The following is a 23,074-nucleotide window of genomic DNA, read 5'->3' on the forward strand; positions in this document are numbered from 1 at the left end:
GGAAGTGTGCTAATAAAGTTTGTGGATGATACAAAGCTGGGAGGTATTGCCAATTTAGAGAAGGACTGGGATATCATAAATGAGGATCTGGATGACCTTGTAAACTGGAGTAATAGTAATAGGATGAAATGTAATAGTGAGAAGTGTAAGGTTATGCATTTAGGGATTAATAACAAGAATTTTAGTTATAAGCTGGGGACGCATCAATTAGAAGTAACGGAGGAGGAGAAGGACCTTGGAGTTTTGGTTGACCACAGGATGACTATGAGCCGCCAATGTGATATGGCTGTGGAAAAAGCTAATGTGGTCTTGGCATGCATCAGGTGAGGTATTTCCAGTAGAGATAAGGAGGTGTTAGTACCATTATACAAGGCACTGGTCAGACCTCATCTGGAATACTGTGTGCAGTTCTGGTCTCCCATGTTTAAGAAGGATGAATTCAAACTGGAGCAGGTACAGAGAAGGGCTACTAGGATGATCCGAGGAATGGAAAACCTGTCTTATGAAAGGAGAGTCAAGGAGCTTGGCTTGTTTAGCCTAACCAAAAGAAGGCTGAGGAGAGAGATGATTGCTCTCTATAAATATATCAGAGGGATAAATACCAGGGAGGGAGAGGAATTATTTAAACTCAGTACCAATGTGGACATAAGAACAAATGGATATAAACTGGCCTTCGGGAAGTTTAGATTTGAAATTAGATGGTTTCTAACCATCGGAGGAGTGAAGTTCTGGAACAGCCTTCCAAGGGAAGCAGTGGGGGCAAAAGACCTATCTGGTTTCAAGATTAAACTCGATAAGTTTATGGAGGAGATTGTATGATGGGATAACGTGATTTTGGCAATTAATTGATCTTTAACTATTCATGGTAAATAGGCCCAATAGCCTGTGATGGGATGTTAGATGGGGTGGGATCTGAGTTACTACAGAGAATTCTTTCCTGGGTATCTGGCTGGCGAATCTTGCCCACATGCTCAGGGTTCAGCTGATCGCCATACTTGGGGTGGGAAGGAATTTTCCTCCAGGGAAGATTGGCAGCAGCCCTGGGGCTTTTTCATCTTCCTCTGTAGCATGGGGCACGGGTCACTTGCTGGAGGATTCTCTGCACCTTGAAGTGTTTAAACCATGATTTGAGGACTTCAATAGCTCAGACATAGGTGAGAGGTTTATTGCAGGAGTGGGTGGGTGAGATTCTGTGCATTGTGCAGGAGGTCAGACTAGGTGATCGTAATGGCCCCTTCTGACCTTAATAACTATGAATCTATGAAAAGATTTGAAAACTGCTGATCTAGACAGATATATGCCTATTAAATTAAAGCTTCATTTAGAAATCAGCAACGGGCCATTTAAAACATTAAAACTGATTTGCTTAGTAGCCACAATAGAGCAGAAAAGTTGCTTTAAGTGAAAAAAAGTTCTTGCAATGAAAGATGTATGCCAGCAAATATCCATTCACAGCTGTTAACTAAAGAAAACAGGTTTGCAGACAACACCAAGAGATGCCACTTAGATTAGCCTATTGTTTAGAGTCATTTATAAACATTGCACTGAATGTAGTCCCTATTGCAATTAAACAGGCATGCTCTTAATTGGGTGTTGGGGGGAATATTAAGTGGCTTCTGTTGTCTTACTAATAGCATTAAAGCAACTGAGTTGGGGATTTCAGAAATAACTAGCAGGCCTTGTTCTGCTTTGGGTTCCATCTGTCTAGCTGTATGGGAGTATTTGTGACATCATAGCAGTCAGCACCTCTGAAAGTGTGTGTGTGTGTGTGTACTTATGGTATTCATTGCAAAGGAAATAGCACAAAACAAGCTTCTGCACTTCCCCCCAAGATAAGGAGAAATATCAACTCCTATCATAGCCATCTGCAGTACATATTAGCATTGAAACACAGAAATCTGCTTGTTACCTTTAGAAGACATGAGTTTCAACTTCATGCTCTGATGTCAGACTAGTTAATTGCCACTTTTGCCTCAGTAAGTACTTGTATACTAATCCACCACATCAGAAGAACATGTGATTAAGAATACAGAGGGTGATGAAGCAGATAAGTTGGCATTTTGCTGTCAATCAACTCAGCTAAAGAGAGCCCACAAAATGTTAGTATCAACACTCTCTAGCCCATTTATCCCAGCTAGGTCGTCAGAATGAAATCTATAACCCCAAGTCTCTAGTTCTGACACCTGTCAAGATATATGTATGAAACATTGTGATTTGGAGACACTCCCTCATAAGGGACCGTGATGGGAGTGTGGGAATTTGGAGATGTGCCTTGGAAGTAGGGGTTGGGAACACCGCATGGCTCTGTGCAGTTGAGCACCAGAGATGCTCCCCAGTTTGTTTTAATAAAGTTTTATTCCTTTTTCATTCACTGGTTGTTTATTTAATGAACCCCAAGCTCGTAACATGGTGTCAAAAGTGGGATCTCTGAAAATAAATTCTACAGAAGATTCACCAGGGTTATTTAGGAATTGAGAAGTGCAAAGGAGCACAAGCGTTATGTATTGCCACAGATCAATCACAACATCGCTAATGTGGTGGGAAACTGCTTTTCCTAATTGAAATCCAAGCCATGCCAACAAGCAGAGCCACTGAGACCTCATCCAGTTCCGCAAAAGCTTAACGAGAAGGTCGGCACTAACTTATTTATCTGGCAATCAAAGGATTATTTAATAGTCTCAGATTATTATTCTCTATACCCAGAAATTTGCACACTGCACAGTACTAACAGTAAGTCAGTGACAGCTGGCATGAAGGGAATCTTCTCCAGACATGGAATTCCAGATAAAGATTTTAGCGATAATGGGCCACAATTTTCCAGTGCAGATTTTAGGTAAATTGCCATAGATTTGGATTTTCATCACAAAACATCAAGTCCAAATTATCCCCATAAAATGGATCTGTGGAAAGGTCTATACAGACACAAAAGAACCTTATGAAAAAAGGCTTTTGACAGTGGAGATGATTTGTATAAAGTTTTATTGGTTTATCAAAATACACCTCTGGAGAATGGCTTTTCTGCAGCTCAGCAGTTAATGGGAAGAAGGAGCAGATCTAATTTACCAATTGATGCTAACCTGCTGAAATCTCATAACAATGAAACCATACAGCAGAAGAAAGAAATTCAGAAGTGGAAGCAGGAAATGCTGTAAAGTCTCCCGTGTAGCCGCATTAGCTATGCCTGCAGGAGAGCCTCTCCTGCCAACATAGTGCTGCCCACACCAGCACTTTCGTTGGTGAAACTTACGTTGGTCAGGGAGGTGTTTTTTTCACAACCCTGTACAACAAAAATTTTATCGACAAAAGTACTAGTGTAGATGAAGCCTAAAGGTCCTGAAAGACTGAGAGAGACTTGCTAACCTGCCTGGAGAAGGGGTATTAGAGGAAAGTGAATGGTAAAGACTAACTCCACAGTGAGGTGCTGGTAACCTCTCCTCTCTAAGTAGTTGAGACATTGGGTTTATAGAAATGTACTAGATGGGTTGAGAATTTTATGTGTATGTTATTAGATAGTTGTTAACTGTTAGAGAGAGAGAGATAATTCTTTTTTCTTTAAATGGGAAGATGTATATGTTTACGAACTATTGTGATTTGGAGAGACTCACTCATAAGGGACTGTGTTATGAGTGTGGGAATTTGGAGATGTGGCTGGAAAGGGGTGGGGGGCGGGGGTTGGGAACACCCCATGGCTGTTCACCAGAGACACTCTCCAGTTTGTTTTATTAAAGTTTTATTCCTTTCTCATTTACTGGTTTGTCATTTAATAAACCCCAAGATTGTTATAACATCATTAGCCAAACTGTGCCTGTTACAAATACCTGCATAATAAATAGGCTCTTAATGCCACATTTAGCTTAGATAAAAGAACAGAAGGACTTGTGGCACCTTAGAGACTAACACATTTATTTGAGCATAAGCTTTCGTGGGCTAAAACCCACTTCATCAGATGCAGTGGAAAATACAGTAGGAAGATATATATATATACACACAGAGAACATGGAAAAATGGGTGTTGTCATACACACTATAACAAGAGTGATCAATTAAGATTTTGTCATGTTCTCTGTGTGTGTATATATCTTCCTACTGTATTTTCCACTGCATGCATCTGATGAAGTGGGTTTTAGCCCACAAAAGCTTATGCCCAAATAAATGTGTTAGTCTCTAAGGTGCCACAAGTCCTCCTCGTTCTTTTTGCTGATACAGACTAATACGGCTACCACTCTGAAACCATTTAGCTTAGATGTTTTCCTTTCATACTCACCAGCACCACCTGCAGACCAAATTAGTAAAGTGCAGCAGAAACCATTGAACAGAGGCTTCTCACAGGAACAACCCCAGATGACAGATGTTTTTGGAGAACCTGCAACCATATTTTACTCGATTTTATTCATTTCATTTGCCTCATATTTGTGTGAGGTTCAGTGGATATATCTTGGAGGGGAAAATATTAAGATTGTGTGAGGGGAATGGAGGTTGTTTCAAAGGAATCACTGTGATACAGTCAAAGCACCGTGTTGAAACCTCAGAATGGAAAGCTCTCACTTTTCCGCCCCCACAAGACCATGTCTGCACCACTTTAACTACCAGCCCCTTAGCGTGGGTACAGTTATACCTGTTAAATGTGCTTATTGCAGGAATAAATGGACAATAGCTTATTCCCATCTACTTGTACTGGTATAACTGCATCCATACTAGAGGTTGTACCATTATAATTACTTCAGAAAAAATCACACCCCCAACTGTAAGTTATACTGTACAAAATCCGGGTGTAGCTCAGGCCTTTCCTGCCTAGAACGGACAGTTACCTCTGTCAGAATGTTTCCTAGTGTCACAAAGGTAGTATGTCAGAGAGCTGGGATTTACACCCAGATTTCCTGATTCCTAATCCTGATTTGTAATACAAACAACTGAGGTTGACCTCGCTACATCCCTCAAAAATTCACATCCCTGAGAGATGTGGTTAAGTCCCGCTGTAGATACTTCTACGTCAACGAAAGAATTCTGTCGACCTAGCTACTGTGTCTTGAGGGAGCAGAGTTACTAAAGCAAAAGAAACAGCTCTTCCGGTGCTGTAGCGAACGTCTACCTGCAGCACTACTGTGACCTAGCTGCATTGCTATAGCTGCACTGCTGTGGCACTCGAACTATAGACATACCCGTAAATGGCTATAGGACAATTGGACCCTGATCTCTGACTGGTGCCTCTAGGTGCTACTTAATTCCAAATGAAAAATAATGCGTTCAATGTCATGCTCCGCCGCAGGCTGGGTGAGCTTGGACAAGTCACTTAGTCTCTCTGGGCATCAGTCCCCCATCTGTAAAATGAGGATAACAGCACTATTCCACCTCACAGGGGTGTTTGTGAGGTTTTTGGCTACCGCACCAATGAGAGGCCATGAAGTGTCCAGACTGATAGATGTCTATTACCCATACCAGCACTTCTTGGCGTTTTGTGGCAACTTTTACCAGCAGAGTGATAATTGCCTATCCGTGATGTCAGCTGGGGATTAGCCATCTTTGAATCAATTACCAACAGATCTATAGCGGTCCAAGGTTCCAGTTTCCAGAGGGCAATAACAACTTGTTTCTGGAGTATTATTGCCTCTTTCATCCAGGTGTACTGGAGCTCAAGGATTGGGGTAAGCTTCTCACACAGCTAAAGGAATGTTGCTTTCCTCGTATGAAAATTTGGGGCCCACTGCTGGTCATTGCATATTTCCATCATAATGGATTCCCACAACTCTATGCTTGTAGCCCCGATCCAGCTCTGATCTCCACAGGGGAAAAACACATCAACTAAGTCCATGTCTCTATGTCCGCAAGGTGCTGGCCTTTACTCCTTCTGTTTGTAATAGCAAGCTGCCACTATCTTCTGTGGGCAAAAAGCCACCCTTGAAACACGTGACATCACCCCCTGCAGCGGCTTTGGCAGTTGCATGCCAGAGAAAACATCGTCTCCATAAAAACCAGCATCTGTCAGTTCCAGTTGTTAGACTGAATGGGATCCATACCTGACAGCACAAAGATGTAATAGCACACGAAACATGGGAAACACCCAGAAATCTTTGTGTCTCCCATTATTAGATACAGCGTCAGTGTGGACATGGGGCATGACAGCCAGGATGTGGAACTCAATTGCTGTGGTCATGCTCTATCGAGTAAGGGCTTATCTAAATGGGGAAATGTAGAAGCATAACTATAGCAGTATAATTTTATCAGCATAGTTATGCTGGTAAATTCCCCATAGAGATAAGCCCTTAGGCTAAAGCAAGATGGCTAAGACCTGGTCTACACTTAAAATTTAGCATGACCTAGCTACATTGTTCAGTGGCTGTGAAAAATTCACACCACCGCACCATAGTTAAGCTGACAGATGCAGTTACATCAATGGAAGAATCTTCCGTTGATTGCTCCACCACTCAGGGAGGTAGATTACCTACACTGACGGAGGTGGGGGGGGGACCCTTCAGTTGCTGTAGGAAGTGTCTATGCTACGGTGCTACAGACACAGAGCTGTAGCTCTGCGGCTGCAGCGCCCATAATGTAGATATGGGCTGATCCATGAGTCTTCCAATCTCTGCATACAGAAGCAACAGCTCCCCCACACTACTCTGTCTTCTTCAGACCTCACCCTCAGCCCCACCTTGTTCTCAAAGGGGCAGCTCCTGTTAACCAGAATACAAACACTGAAAATAGAATAACAAAACAAATATTAACACAACACCCAAATTCACCTCTAACTATAATGTTTTACAATATAAACTCATTTTAATAATTATTCCTGTGTTCCCAAACTAACAAATATATTTTTCCTCCTAGACATGTCAGCAGGTAGGAGTGACTGGTGTGGGAGGCATGCTGTTATCCTCTAGGAGGAGTAGCCTGAACTGGGGATAAAACAGGCTTTAATACAACTATTTGTGAACTAGCAATCACCTACAGCCCCCAACTAAAACCTCTCCAGCGCATCATCAAGGATCTACAAACTATTCTGAAGGACAATCCCTCACTCTCACAGACCTTGGGAGACAGGCTAGTCCTCGCTTACAGACAGCCCCCCAACCTGAAGCAAATACTCACCAGCAACTACACACCACATAACAGAAACACTAACCCACGAACCTATCCCTGCAACAAATCCCATTGCCAACTCTGTCCGCATATCTATTCAAGGGACATCACCATAGGACCTAATCACATCAGTCACACCATCAGGGGCTCATTCACCTGCACATCTACCAATGTGATCTATGCCATCATGTGCCAGCAATGCCCCTCTGCCATGTATATTGGCCAAACCGGTCAGTTTCTATGCAAAAGAATAAATGGACACAAATCAGATTCTGTTCCTGCTTCTCTTAGCAGAGTATGACCTAATAGTTAGAAAGAGCATAGCAAATATAACTATACCCCTTCTTGACCAGCTATGGGAACTGAACCTGGGATCTCAAAGCATTAACTTTTACTAGAGCACAACAATAGTGCACATTAGGATGGTGGTAGTAACGTACTCATACCTTGGTATGCATCTAACCACTAGAAAGAGACAAAGATCCGCATAGTGTAAGTTAAATGGGCCAAAGTATGCTTGTCTATCTGAAAGGCAACATGGCAAAGTCAGCCTGGTCAGCTCTGACCCACCCTCTCTCAACCTTGGGTGAGTGACAGCTGCTTCTGAGCTAGTGCTCTGTTGATTTGCCTAGTAAACTCTGAAATGTGGTGGAATGCGAGGCTCATTCCCAGGCCTGGTGTTTCATAGGTGGTGGTGGGGGGGCATGCCAGTTAAGTCTAGGGTTACCAATAGTCCCTTATTACAAGGACTTATTTTTTCATCTCTGTACAAGATCAGGAATTGCTGAGTGCTGCAAAAAGGAGCAAGAAATACCCCTGGTGAATGTAAGTGAGCGCTGCTTATTATTAATACTAATAATAATATCAGGAAGAGGCGTGGTGCAGGGCTGCTAAGAAAACAACCCCTTATTTTGGAAATACTTTAGCAACCCGACATGCCACAGCCCTGCAGAACGCGCACCCCTGGCAGGCCGTACGCCCAGCATCAGGGCTGTAAGGCGAGTCGCCACGCCAGGATGCGTGGCACCAAAGAAGGGACGGCCCTTACAGCAGGGCGGGCAAGCCCCAAACCAGCCCCTTTACACGCTCAGAAGTTGCCTCGGTAGCAATGGCCGCCAGCGTCACGTGACAAAGCTGCTGGTTGGCGGGAGGAAGGGATATTGTGACCCAAGCCGCTTTCCATAGTAGGCGAGACGCAGATCATCCCACAAGTCTGTGGGGAAACCTGTTTCCGGTTGGAGAGACGCCCCAAGCGGAAGTGCTGTTGCTTTAAGGCATGTGGAGGAGGAGCAGCTCGAGGGGAGGGGAAAGTGAACTTTCCGCACCACGTGGTCAGACTCCAACCAATGCTGAGCGGCGGTGAATCGCCACGGTAGGGGCGCGGCGCGGCGCGCGGGTGACCCGGAAGTTTGTGCGCTCCGAGTCACATGGAAGGGGCGGGGCACCCGGAGCCCCGCCTAACCTGGCCTCCTGGCAGCCAATGAGAGCTGCGCCCGCGGCTACAAAGCGGAAGTGGGGGGGTGGGGGAGTATCGGTGTGCGCGTGAGGCTCTACCGCTCTGTCCTGCCTCCCCCCCGCTTCCCCGGCTGCCGCAGTGCTAGAGGCCGGGCGCGTGTGCGCAGCGGGCGACGCTCCGTTTCCTGTCGGCGGGTAAGGGCCGGGCCTGGCGCGCGCCGCTCCCGGCCGTTGGAGTTGCCGGGGCCCCGCGGGCGGTGGGAGCCCTTCACGGGCGCACGCGGGATGTGGGGCGAGCGCGGCTCTGTCTCCACGCGGCCGGCACCCCCTCCGCAGTCCGGCCGGGCGCCACAACGGCGTCTCCGCAGGCACGTGGGCAGGGCCGGAGGCCTCCCTCGCGCCGCTGGCCGGCCCGGGGCGGGCAGACCCCTGGGCCCAGCTGAGGGGCTGCCCAGGAGCACGGGCTGCCCGGCCGGCCAGCAGCCCTGGGGCAGGTCGGCTCCCTGCGCCGCTCAGCGCCCAGGCAGGGTACACGTGCACCGCAGCTAAACCCCCGCGCCCGGCCCGGGCTAAGGGGCTGCTTAACTGCTGTGTAGATGCCCTGGGACCCTCCTCCCACGTTTCTCTAAGCTGTCTGGTTGCTGGTAAAAGCTGCATCCGCTCCTTATTCTCTAGTAGTACCCGCTAACGGACCCAGCGCACCATGGCCGATGAGATTGACTTCACGACTGGAGATGCTGGTGCTTCCTCCACCTACCCCATGCAATGCTCTGCGCTGCGCAAGAACGGCTTTGTGGTGCTCAAGGGACGTCCTTGCAAAATTGTTGAAATGTCAACCTCTAAGACCGGCAAGCACGGTCATGCCAAGGTAAACAGACTGGCATGCTCTCATACCTTTCCTTTTGGGCTTGAATATCTTCTCTCTCAATGACTTTATTTTTTATATTAATAATGTTGTGTGTGTACACATGTATACACACACACTCTGCACAAATCACCTGTCAGATCTTTAGATACACTTATAGTTATAAGAAAAGGAGTATATGTGGCACCTTAGAGACTAACAAATTTATTTGAGCATAAGCTTTTGTTAGTTTGTTAGTCTGTAAGGTGCCACACATACTCCTTTTCTTTTTGCAAATACAGACTAACACGGCTGCTACTCTGAAACTTCTAGTTATGGAATTATTATGGACATAATACCAGCGTGCCCATGCCTCAGAGCAAGTTTTCTGTACTATTCAATCCCAACTCTTTGGCAAATGATAAACAGTGGGGGTAATATTAAAGACAAGATCCTATGTGTGCATTTTCCTTGTAGGATCTTGAAAATTACATGGGGTAGACCAGAGTTTATGGACTTGATGGAAGTGCTCTAAGAAGGTAGAGGGATTACAGACTAGCCTTTGCCTAAAGGCGGATTTGGAAGGCATTGGGTAATGCATGTTAACAGCCTACTGTAGACAACTGGAGGTGCCTCTAACATATTAAAGGACTCAATATAACCCATTTTATAGACTTTCCAAATTCTAATTTAAACAATCTAGAATTAAAGTACTGTATGATAGAGTCTTGCCCCACTTTTTGAGACCATCTAAATGGCTTGGCTAAGTAGACATACTTTGCACTAGTCTTTGGTGTGGCTTCACTAAATTCTTATGTCTCTAGCTAACTGGCAATTAATTGATTTACTTAATCTGTTTTTTGAAGGCTGGTGTGGACATTCCCTTGCCTCTGTTCTAGGTGACAAATACTTGGCTTTTACCACATGCTAATTGAGTACTTAAGTCTTCACTACACTTTTGTACCTTGAAGTAGAAGCCTAAGGTATGTCTGTCTACTAAACAATAGAGGGTAACAGCAATTAACTAAAGATAACAAAAAAAATCTACGAGACCTACACCCGTCCCTGGGAGCAGTATAGCAATATATGGGTTTGCAGGGGACACTCTAATGGCTTTAAAATGTTCTGATCAGACCCTCAGGCCTCGTCTACATGTTGTTAGGTTGACTAGCTACATCACTCAGAGCTGTGTTGGATTACCTAGATCAGTGGAAAATGTTTTCTGTTGATGCATGGAGCATATGAGCTATGGTGCTACAGCAGTGCTGTGCAGCTGTAGCAGTTGTAGTGTAGACACACTTTTGGTTAATCTTTTTCTAGAAACTGTTCTTAAAACTAGTTGTCTTCAGTGCCTACCAGCAGCTAAGATGCCCTGAAATAATTACCAAAATAAAGATAAGGGCAGGTAACAACCTTGGTCGTTTGGGTCTCTTAGTTAATTGACCTGGAAACAGCCCAGATTTTGATGTTTAAGAGGGTGGACAGGGAGACCTTAATTGGTGTTAACAGTTGATAGCCTGGTTTATACCAGGTTTTAGTCTACCTTCCATTGTGGTAATACTAGTTCAGGTAGTCTGGCAATCATTGGAGTCTTAGCATAGACATGTAACATCACAAAAATGTCTAAGACCATAGCAAAAAGACTTGTGAATAGGTTAGTTTGGTGTTGGCACTACTAGGGAGTTTTTAGAAATGCCCCTACTACTGGGGGAGAAGGGCTTAAATCCCACTTCTCTCTCATCTTTCAGGCCTGGCCCAAGCTAAGATTTGTAAGTATATATCTTTACCAGCACAGACTTTTTACTGTAGACTTGGCTTATACTGGGAAAAGACCTTTTGGCATTGCTGTACTGGTTAAGAGTGACTTTTTTTCTCACACTCCTAACCAACATAGCCTTAAATATCAAATCTAGTGATGTCATTGTAGAACTGGGATACCAAAGCTCTAATTTTCTTAGTCTCTTTCTTTAAGACAAATGTTTCAAACCATCTTCATATATGACCGGAGGTGGGGGGAAGGGTACAAGCAGAACTTTCTCTTTCAGGTTACCCATAAACTCTTGGACTAAAATTCTTGCCCCTCCCATTCAAAGTGGAATCGGTTTTATATATAAAATGAACCAGTAACTTAAACTGTTGCCTTGAACAGCAGGCTGCCAGTGACTGATCCTAAGTGGAGAAAAAACTAATTGCTCTTTACTACTCTTCTTGCAGGTTCATTTGGTTGGTATTGATATATTCACTGGCAAAAAATATGAAGATATCTGCCCATCCACTCATAACATGGATGTTCCAAATATCAAGAGGAATGACTATCAAGTGAGTCTGTTTACTGATGATGTGATTAGACAGCTTCCTAACTGTTGTCATAATGACAAATTTCAGATACTACAAGTAAATTAGCTCCACTCCTAAACTGCATGTCATATTGTAGCTAGCTTAAAAAATTTAAAAAGTTGCTTCTCCCACTTCAGACCCTTTTTCTTTCTCTCTTCTGAGGGTAGTTACTCCCTTGTTGAACATACTAGCTCTAAAATTTTGGCCTGAAGTCTGGGATATTAACTTCATTTTGCTGTCAGGGAGTGCAAGGTGGTAATATGACTCTCTAATGGGGAAAGGAAAATGGTTATATACTGGAGGATGGGAAAGTATCTTTACTACAGGGGCGAGAAAAGACTTATCTTTGGTAAGATTTCTGGACTTCCTTCAGAGCAGCACATTTACTCTGGGCTTGAGTATACCTACTGAATTTCTTTTGACTTGAAATAGACTTGAACTGTTTAGCTGGCACTGCTCCAAAGTCATTCTGATTCTACTGAACACTATTGAGGAGTGTAGATGCAGGGAACTGGTTCACAAATGTCCTCTGTTAACTTGATAACTTTTTCGAAGTGTTAGAAGGATGCTGACAAATTAACTAGACCTCAGATCTCTGCCACCTTCCTGTCTACTTTTCACTTCTCCATAACATAATTAACATCTTAGGATAGTCAAGTTTCTAGCCTTGTTGCTTCTATTCAGGCTTTTAGTCTGCATGAAACGACAGCTCTGATGAATTCAGAGTGCACTGAGTTAAACATCTTAGAACCAGGGGCACTAGAAATTCAGTCCACTAACTCAGTGCAAATGATGTCAAAAGCTGGATTACTCTGAACGAATGAATTATGGAGGATGGTAACAAAATATGGTGGAGTTCATCTTAAAGTTATTAGTTGATATCTGTCCAGATCAAATGACATCCTCAATTAGTATTAATTGGCAAACTCAAGGTCATATGGTTAGAGTACTAATGCTAAAGCTCCTAATCAAGGTGGACTGTTCTTTATTGCCCCGGTATGCATCATGTACACTGCAGCCTGCAGTGTACATGTTCTGGATAGTAACTTTTCTTCAGAGCTGTTGGTGCTACTTACCAAGTACTAAATCACAATATTAGAGCTTGAGCTTCCCATTTGTATTTTTAGCATTGTTGTCCTGGTTCTTTAGTTCACTTAGAGGTCCCTCTAGGAAGCTACTGAAAAGTAAGGCCCTCTCTAGAGCCATTAGGATATATGAACTTTCATATGTGATGCAGTCTTATGGGCAGTTCCAGCCTTTTGGTGTCCAAAGCTAGTTACTTGACTGTTACCATTCAAAAATTAAAATAGCTTAACTTTCATACAGAGAATGGCAGTCTAGAATTTCTTCCTGACTCGCCTTGTGAGTGCCTTGTAAAGCAGCACTTAAGAGCTAGAGTTAAAAACCACTGCATTTGGTTCATTCAGATAAATGGAATCTGATGTGATGGCCTAGAGAAATACTCTCTAAATCATCAAGTCAGCTTATTTGTTTTGTAGTTGTGCTACCACCCAGGACACTTACTCTTGTGCTTAATAACTTGACCACTTAAAACAAATGTGCAACTTAACTTAGTTTAGCAGAAGCTAATAGCTTTCAATCCCTTCTCTTGAAAGGTCATTTAAAACCGTCATGTCATGATTTGCAGCCTGATTAGGCAACAAAGTTAACATGATGATGTAGAATCTGTCTCCAAACTACTGTGATATTTGAAGCAGCAAGTAACAGGATGGCCTAGTTTCCATAGTTGATACACTGAATTAATACAAACTAGTAAATCTTGCTATTTAGACAAATTAGCAGGATGAATTTTCTAAAAACCAACTTCTCCCTATAGCTGATCTGTATTCAGGATGGCTACCTCTCTCTGCTGACAGAAAGCGGTGATGTTCGTGAGGATTTGAAGCTGCCAGAAGGTGAACTAGGCAAAGAAATAGAGGGGAAATACAATGCAGGTGAAGATGTACAGGTAAGAACAAAGTATCAAGGTGCCACTAAAGGGTATCTGTACTTTCCATAAGATTCTGTGATAAAGAATGGTCCTGGTCTCTTACTCTCTCAATCTGAAGTTGGAAGCATACCAGTTTCCCACACTCTCAAACTCCTTCCTACCAAATTTAGGAGTATAGCTGTTACAAATGAACCTCCATAACTCAGCTCAAGCAGTTAAGTGGTCTCCCTTCTGTGGTTGATGGAAAGCTTGCCGGTTCTCACCTCAGTTGCATTTGCATGTGTCCAAACTCTTTGCTGTGCCACAAACTGGAAATTACAAGCCAAGTTGAGACCTGGTCTAAACTTAAGTTTTGCTGGTGTAGTTGTGTGGGCTCGGAGCTTTGGCGGGGGGGAAGGCGGGAAATTACACCATTACCCAACACAGCTATAAAGGTAAAAGTTGTAACGGAAATGCGGCTTATATGAGCAAAAGCACACTCTTGCTAGTATAAACTGCATCTCCACTAGGAGGGTTTGTCAGTATAGATAGGTTTAGCTGTCTCTGACATCTGCTATGAGAGAAGAACCAAGAGCTGCCAGTCACTAACATAACAGATGACTAAGCAGCAGGGCAAAGAAAGGGATGCATATCCAGAGAGAACACCTCATAGGGCCAGATGGAATGACCAGCTGTAGGAAACTTTCTGTATCAGATTAAACACATTTCCATGTTATCTGTATTTACTGCTACTTCTCAAACAAGAGGAGGTGGGGATAGGAGTCCCTCCAACATTAGTTTTCGGTGAAGTTTCTTTTATCACATATTGGTTTGTTTCTTGTGATTGAGTCATCCATACATTTTTAATGTTTCTTTTGTCTTCTAGGTGTCAGTCATGTGTGCAATGAGCGAAGAATATGCTGTAGCCATAAAGCCCTGCAAATAAATAGGATCTCCAGGCTCGAGCAATTGCTCAGGTCCGGACAAACCACAGATCTTAAATTTGGTTCTGATTGTCACCAAAGCTATGGCCTTCACAAGCAACCTCATTTCTTTTTGGATTGTTTCAAAATAGTGCTGGATTCTGGATTAGTGTTGCAGGCTGACTGGCAATTTTCATAATCACTGAGGTTTTAATTCCTTCTGAATTGTGTACCTCTTCTAACATGCCTGTAGGCTTCAGTTTATGGGTCCAAGAAACCTGATGGTTTCGTTCATTAGCAGGTATATTTTATTTGTTTGAGCAAAACATGTCTGTCTGTGTGAACAGACAGTGTACAGTATTCAGGGGATTTTAGATAAGATAGTCAATGGCATCTAGGATTATAAATTAACCTAGAACATAAATAGTATTTAGTTTTTTGCCATAACATTTAGGTAGAACTGTCATAATATAGAATTGTTTTAACTTAGACATTAATATTTTGTGAATTGGGATTCTCACTGAACTGTGGGTGCTGATCACATTTCTTAGACCATGAAATTCAAGTGATTAAAAAAAAAATGCCAATTAGCTTGACAAAGTCCTGGTGGCCATGTGCAACTAACTGTATTACCTCTTGTTATAATCTCCCTTTGCCAACTTGTTGGCTTGCTTATTGTAACTTTATAAAAATGTCAAAATCTGCCTTTGGTGTAGGCAGGCAGTCAGAATATTGGTCGGATGTTACATAGCTGGATTAAAGATGCACAGATAGGTGGGATTAGATGTTAAAGTGACACTTTCACTTGAGGCCTTTGTCAGACTTAAATAATAAAAATAGAAAAATGCAGTTCAGTTGCTCTTATTGTATTATCTTAAACTATAAAAAGGAGTGACTAACTCCACAGGAATCTCTTGCAGTGCTTCCAGTATTAGGTGTAAATGTTCAGGTTCTAATTACTTTGATTTTATAGCACAATGAGTATAGGTTTTTGACCACTTTTTTTTTTGAAAATGAATTGTAGCATTGAGACTTAAATGCACATCTTGTATAAAGGAAACTTAATTATTATAAATGCAAACTTTTGCATTTGAAAAGTAAAATATACGCACAGCAGACACCAATATAAAACATAATCATGGCTCAAATATAGGAGTAGTAATAGTAAGTTACTACATCTACCTGTTCTAGAAATAAACATGGCAGAAGCTACATAGGTAACTTGCCATCAACACAGCAGTTGTTCCTGACTCATTTAAAAATGTGTATTTAGGCATGACTTTGTTAACAGCAAACATGAAAAGCTCTGCAAAACTGACAGAATTGTCACTAACTTAGCATCTTGTGCTTTCTGTATAGTGCTCTTACACATAAATTTCATTCTTCTCTATAAATTAGTTCTACGACTAGTTCATGGCTTAAACTTAAGTCATATTTCCCTATAATGAGGCTTGGCAAAGCTAAATTTGTTTTTTATATTAAGTATTTTTTATCAACTCTAAATTTCAGTTGTAGGAAATTTGGGAGCAGGGGGAGATAATGGCTACTTAATGACAGCAGATGTTGAGATTCAAAAAGTTAACCATTATAAATCTCTAAAACACAAATGGCCAACATCATGTGTCAAAATATACAGCTAGATGTCCTTAAATCAAACTAACTTCTCAAACAGCATTTTTCTTTGTACATTTTGTTTATCAATGCCGACATTTGTAGTTGGTTTGTGAGGATGGTCAAATAGATTTTTACTGATGGATTAAAAATCTGTCCTTCCAAGCCTACTTCTAATGAACCACTTTAAAAACTTGCCTTAAGCTTCAATGGCTATTGACTAATTTGGGAAGGTTTAAATACTTGGAATGCTACCCTTGCAAAACATACACTGTTCATAATCTATCTTTCATTGGCTACAGGAGCCATGACTTCATGCTACTATACACTATCTTGAAATAGGTTTAACTTAGTGGTAGGAACTCTCCGACCTACTAAAGGGGTTGGAGCAGAGCAACTATCTATCTGATGAGCTGAACTTGTATATGAAACCTAGTCTACATCATGGTAGATTAATGAACCTGAGTGATGAAAAGTAAAACACACTGAAGGTATATATGTGCCTAGTATACCATGATGGAGGGGAGATAATCATGCAATCATGATCATGCAGCTCAGGCTAGCAATAAATAGCTACCTAATCCATCGTCAAAGCACAATGTACTGTAACTATCCTTACAGCAGTCAAGTATCACTACATATTTCTGCCTTGCTTATGGGGCATTGTGATTGAACTTCCTAAATGGCACCTTGTTTCGTATGCAACAATAAACTTGATTCTTAAAACAGGGCTCTGCACCCTACTACAGGCTGAAATCTATAGTGCTTTCTTAAGAGCTGAACCTCAGTGCTCTCCTTGTCTTCCTGTACTCTACCAGGAAGTGGAGTGTGGGAGGGTAGGAGGGAACAGCAGTGCTTGTTATGACATTTCAGTATCTCATAGTGTGGGTCAATAATAACCAGTGCCTCTGGACCTGGTCTTAAGGGCAAGATGCGGAGCCTGCAACCAGCTAGGATGTCTAGCACTGACATAACCAAGCTAATGCAAGTTCTGGCTGCTATAACTATATTTTAATATTGTTCAAAGGCTGGACAAATTCAACTCCTAGTGTAGCAACTTACTGTGTTAGTACACTTAAAGGTCACACATGCAACACAAATATTTCATGCAATCAGATGTTGGATGCAGCTGGTCCACAAGTGTGTCCAAAAGGTATAGGACTAGCTATCTCAAAGTTGTCCCTTGATTGAGAGATTTCTTAGAGCTAAAAGGCAGTTCTGCTAACCCCTGCTTGCAATTCTGCAAAATATAGGCTTTGAGATGACAGTACTTCTCCAAACAAGAGTTTGTTCTGTTGGCTGGTTCTGTAGCAGTCTTGCATATGACTAAATACCTATTGCTTATCCACCTTTGTAAAGCACTTTGAGATCTATGCAAGTAATTATTAGGTGGTCCAACATATGGAGTTGCTTGGAGAGAATTAATCTATTACTAGTATCTTGGACACTTCATCAGTTAAGTTACAGTATTATGTTTTACTAAACTTAAAACCAATGTTTGAGCCATTTCTTTAATAGCAAGCTATTTCAGCTTATTGTCAATAGTCATATTTACAATAAACCTTTAAATTAGCTACTAGTAGCAGTTCAAATTGCTGCATCTTCCTGAAATCTGTCAGAAGCTTCATGAGGGTGAATTTTGTGCACTCAAAGCTCCACTTTAAAACAGATCTTATCTATTTACCTGGTTTGTACTACTAGCTTCTAAATTAAGGGGTTTTTAATTAACTTGCTCCTACAAGAACATGAAAACTGCGAACTCTTAGCAGCTGCTGCAATTCCCTAAATTGAAAGGTGGAAAACTAAGGGGTGTAGGAAATATTTTCACTTACTGTTACACTTTTATGGCACCAGTCTTTATAGGGTTTTTGTCTTTTCAAGTCTTTAAATGTACTATAGGCTGTTTTTGGCCTCAAATGTTGATAAATATTTAACAACTTAAATGGACCCTCTTAATTTTTGCTTGATATAGTTGCTTTTCGACTAGACTTGTCAGTTGAGCCATGATTTGAATGCATTGTTCTCAGGGCTGAAGTTCATTATTTTAACAGTAACTGCTTGCAAGTCTCGTACAGGGTTTTTCTGATCCATAGTAGCCTGTAGCTTGCCAAAGACGGTGCACCGTCTGTATAGTCTCAGAATACTGTATTCTACATAATCTGTAAAAGAATCACATTTGGGAATAGGTCCAACTACTGTAGTTAGCAAGCTTACTGAATTCAAGCATGTTAAATTGTTAAATGGACTTCAAAATTCAATAAAATACACTTTTTGATGAATAATTAGAATATAGTTTGTTACAAGAATTCCGGTTTGGTAAGGAAGATTCAGTATGTCCTTACTACTAAGGCTGTTGGGTATCACAGTGAATTTTATGTATCAAGACCATTTTAATGAAGGTATAAATCTTAACATGAATATATTATGCTGAACATATGATGGAATTTAGTTTTGCACAGTTAATTTAGAGCTTCTTGAGTCTCATTTTAACATCTGTAGTCTAACCCTAAAGTATTTGGCTTTTGAGGGTGATTCTGTATTGTGGTAAATAACCAGTGTAAACTTAGAAACACTCTTGTTTAGTTTAAATGCTTGCTGCATATTACTGTAAAATAAATGATACCCCATTATTCTCAAATTATTCTATATTATAAACATATCAAGTACTAGTCAATGTATTTTTTTAAAAAGGGAGAAGGAAGGGGAGGGATGTTTTAATTACTGTATTTATGCAATGACATCTTACTAAACATAGTGCAAAAAAACCCCTGTAAATTATTGTATCTAGTCTTTAGGGATAAGTGAGCAAATAGACCTGTTGGTTATCAGCTGGAAGGATTCAAATATTTATATATTGTAGAACATATATTGCTTCTAAAGTCATAAAACCAATAACTTGAAAGGTATAACTGTACATCTTTCATTTCTGTAATAGTGAAGCTCTCAGTTACTAAGAGGTTTTAGAGTAACAGCCGTGTTAGTCTATATTCGCAAAAAAAAAAGGAGTACTTGTGGTACCTTAGAGACTAAGCAATTTATTTAAGCATGAGCTTTCGTGAGCTACAGCTATCCGATGAAGTGAGCTGTAGCTCACGAAAGCTTATGTTCAAATTGGTTAGTCTCTAAGGTGCCACAAGTACTCCTTTTCTTTTTGCAGTTACTAAGAGTAAGGGAAGTTTGGCTTACAAAAGATGGTTGAAAAAAGGCCCTTTAACATTTAGATGATGAAGAAGCTGGCTAAAATGTTTCTATGAAATATTTGCACATTTTGACTTTTAGTTACAGTAAGGGGGATAGTGGAAGCTAAACTTAAGGTCCAGTCTTTAAAATACCTTTTTTTATTCACTACCTTTAGCAACACATTTGTTCATTCCGTGTGAAAAACATTTTTTTTTAAATTAGAAGGGCTTGTCATAAAGTTGTACTGGGGGCAGAGGAGTGCTGACTTTCCTGTCAAAAGAAATAAAATCAAACTCTAACGTTTTATAGTGACTATTTTTTGACATGTTGTGAATGTTGTAAATTTCTCCAAGAATAAAGAAATATCATAGTTATGGGCATGATATAAGAACTTGATTTTATCAGGAAATACTCCTTTGTATGTGAGTAGGTAGAAACTTTGAAGTTGGAAGAGTACTTCCCTAACAAACTGAATGATAGTTTAGAAAGAAAGGTGATGGCTCTCTGAATGCTGCAGTCATGCTCCTTATAGATTTCTCAAATTGCTGGGTTTCGTCTAATTAGGAAAGAAGCAAGGTTTTACTAATCCATTGCTTCTAACATAACACAAATAGGGTGACACGCTGCAAAGAGGCATCAGAATGGCCATACTCGGTTAGACCAAAGGTCCATCTAGCCCAGTATCCTGTTTACTGACAGTAGCCAATGCCATAATCATCTGGTGATCCATCTCCTGTAATCCATTCCCAGTTTCTGGCAAATAGAGGGTAGGAACACCATCCTGGCTAATAGCAATTGAGGGACCTCGCCTCCATGAACTTACCTAGTGTGGTTTTCTTTTTTTTTTTTTTGAGCCCTGTTCTAGTCTTGGCCTTCACAACATCCTCTAGCAAAGAGTTCTAAAGGTTGACACTGCATAGGGTCAACAAATACTTCCTTTTGTTTGTTTTACCTGCTGCCTATTAATAAGGAGTCAATAACATTTACTTTTTCCACACAAGTCCTGATTTCACAGATTTCTAGCATATACCCCCTTAGTTGTCTCTTTTCCAGCCTGAAAAGTCCCAGTCTTGTTAATCTCTCCTCATATGGAAGCTGTTCCATACCCCTAATCATTTTTGTTGTCTTTTTCTGTTTCCAATTCCAATATCTTGTCTGCAGATGGTGTGACCACATCTGCATACAATATTCAAGATGTGGGTGTACTATGGATTTACATAGAGGTAATATATTTTCCTGTCTTACTATTGATCCTTTTCTTAGTGATTCCCAACCTTCTATTAGCTTTTTTGACAGCGGCTCTGGCTGCTGCAAATTGAAGGGATGTTTTCATAGAGAGCCGTCCAGAGTTAACAAGATCTTTGCTAGTAAGAGCTAATTTAGACCCCATCATTTTATATGGACAGTTGGAATTGTTTTCCAATGTGCATTACTCTGCATTTATCAATATTGAATTTCATCTGCCATTGTGTTGCCCAGTCACTCAGTTTTGTACAATCCCTTTGAAGAGTTGCAAAGTCTGCGTTGGATTTTACTATCTTCGGTAGTTTTGTATCCTCTACAAATTTTGCCACCTCAGTATTTACCCCTTTTTCCAGATCATTTATGAATGTTTTGAACAGCACTGGTTTGGGTTGCCAGTGCTCCAGGATTGGCCTGGAGTTTCCAGCATTAAATATTAATCTTTAATTAAAGATTGTCATGTGATGAAATCTCCAGGAATATAGCCAACCAAAACTGACAACCTTAGTACTGGTCCCAGTACAGACCCCTGCGGGACGCCACTATTTACCTCTCTGTAGTGTGAAAACTGGCTGTTTATTCCTACCCTTTCTAGGTGTGACCTTCCCTTTTATCCCATGACAGCTTACTTTGCTTTAAGAGCCTTTGGTAAGGGACTTTGTCAAAGGCTTTCTGAAAACTTAAGTACACTAGCTATTGAATCACCCTTATCCCCATGCTTGTTCACCACCACCACCCTCGTTACCTGTTTCTAGAAATCTAGCACCTTCTCTTCCAAGTCCTCTGAGCTGTGCTAGCACAGACAGCAAGATTGTAAAGATGCTCCCAGCCTCGCTTTGCTGGCAAGGGAAATGGGTAGCACTCTGCTCATTTCTGACATGTTCCTAAGGCTTTTATGTGTGAACTGGGAATATGCAACTTCCTCTCTTAAGTGAGTCCTGTGTTGAGGGCTGATGAGAGGGAGAGATAATTGTACTGGGCCGCTGAGCACCGAAGAAGCCCAAAACATCTGTGTAAATAAAGTGAAATGTGAGGAGGTGGGGCTCCACTGAACATGATGTACTAGGGCCCCAAATTTATCATGATTGGCCTGCCTATGTTTCTTACTGTTTTGAAGATCTAGCTGCCAGTCATCCTCACCAAAGAGGCATAGAAAGTGTGCATTAAACTGATTGTATAAATCTCAGTGGATTAACTCAACATAATTTGGGCTAAAATTTTCAAGAGTATTGTCCTTGTCAGGGTTCCCTTCCCCACTCTGAACTCTAGGGTACCAGCTTAGGTTAAGAACTTCCCCAAGGCACAAATCCTTTGTCCTTGGACAGTATGCAGCTGCCACCACCAAGTGATTTAGACAAGAATCTGGAAAAAGGACCACTTGGAATTCCTATTTCCCCCAAAATATCCCCCCAAGCCCTACACCTCCTTCCTGGGAAGGCTTGAGAATAACATACCAACCAAATAGGTAAACCAGATTCTTTAAAAACAGAACTTTATTATAAAGAAAAAAAAGTAAAAGAAGCACCTCTGTAAAATCAAGATGGAAGGTAACTTTATGGGGTAATCAGATTCAAAACACAGAGGATTCCCCTCTAGGCAAATCTTTAAAGTTACAAAAAACAGGGATAAACCTCCCTCTTAGCACAGGGAAAATTCACAAGTTGAAGAAAAAAGGTAATCTAACATGCCCTGCCTTATTTATTTACTCTTTTTGCAATATTGAGACTCACTTTAGGATGGTTTATAGGAGGAGATTTCTGACCTGGTGCTTCTCTGCTTCCCAAGAGAACACACAAACAAAGAGCACAAACAAAGCCTTCCTTCCCACCCCCGATTTGAAAGTATCTTCCTCCCCCTTGCATAATGACAGGTTTCAGAGTAGCAGCTGTGTTAGTCTGTATCCGCAAAAAGAACAGGAGTACTTGTGGCATCTTAGAGACTAACAAATTTTTTTGACCATAAGATTTTGTGGTCATCAGATGCATGAAGTGGGCTGTAGGCCACAAAAGCTTATGCTCAAATAAATTTGTTAGTCTCTAAGGTGTCACAAGTACTCCTGTTCTTCTTCCCACATTGGTCCTTTTGGTCAGGTGCCAACTAGGTTATTTGAGGTTCTTAACCCCTTCTAGGCTACCCTTAGCTGTATGGTTATGACAGTCCTATTGAAAGCCCATGTAATTTAGGCACTTAAGTGTGGGATTCATAAGAGGGATTTAGGCTGAGCACCGCAGTGCTTAACTTTTAGGTCCCCTGCCACCAAGTGGAATTTGCATCCCCAAGTTATGCATCAGGGCCCCCTACACAATGATTGAGGAGAGTGAGGTGCTTAAAAAACAGAGCATGTTAAGTGGGGAGCTGCCTGAGTTAGCCAGTAGGAAATGCTGAGGAGAAGGGTAGAGTCTAAGCCCTGCCCTCAAATGACTTAAGCTTAACTCTGGCCTAGGTGTTCGGGAGGTGCCTTTCCATACTTCAGCTTCAC

General features: G+C 41.5%; 1 protein-coding gene across 2 annotated transcripts; it reads left to right on the plus strand.

The window, feature by feature from the left end:
- The first annotated feature begins 8,558 nt into the window (after window positions 1–8,558).
- EIF5A2 (eukaryotic translation initiation factor 5A2) lies at window positions 8,559–19,727 on the plus strand. 2 transcript variants are annotated; one of them, XM_073359400.1, is made up of 5 exons: window positions 8,559–8,723; window positions 9,204–9,396; window positions 11,587–11,691; window positions 13,547–13,678; window positions 14,526–19,727. In XM_073359400.1, exons 2-5 carry the CDS (start codon window positions 9,232–9,234, stop codon window positions 14,583–14,585), a joined length of 462 nt encoding a protein of 153 aa, XP_073215501.1. In that variant the 5' UTR covers window positions 8,559–8,723; window positions 9,204–9,231; the 3' UTR covers window positions 14,586–19,727. The 2 variants fall into 2 exon arrangements, with proteins under 2 accessions (XP_073215501.1, XP_073215502.1); XM_073359401.1 differs by having other exon boundaries at window positions 9,207–9,396.
- The last annotated feature ends 3,347 nt before the right edge of the window (window positions 19,728–23,074 follow it).

Source organism: Lepidochelys kempii, chromosome 9, assembly GCF_965140265.1.
Source record: "Lepidochelys kempii isolate rLepKem1 chromosome 9, rLepKem1.hap2, whole genome shotgun sequence".
NCBI lineage: Eukaryota > Metazoa > Chordata > Testudines > Cheloniidae > Lepidochelys > Lepidochelys kempii.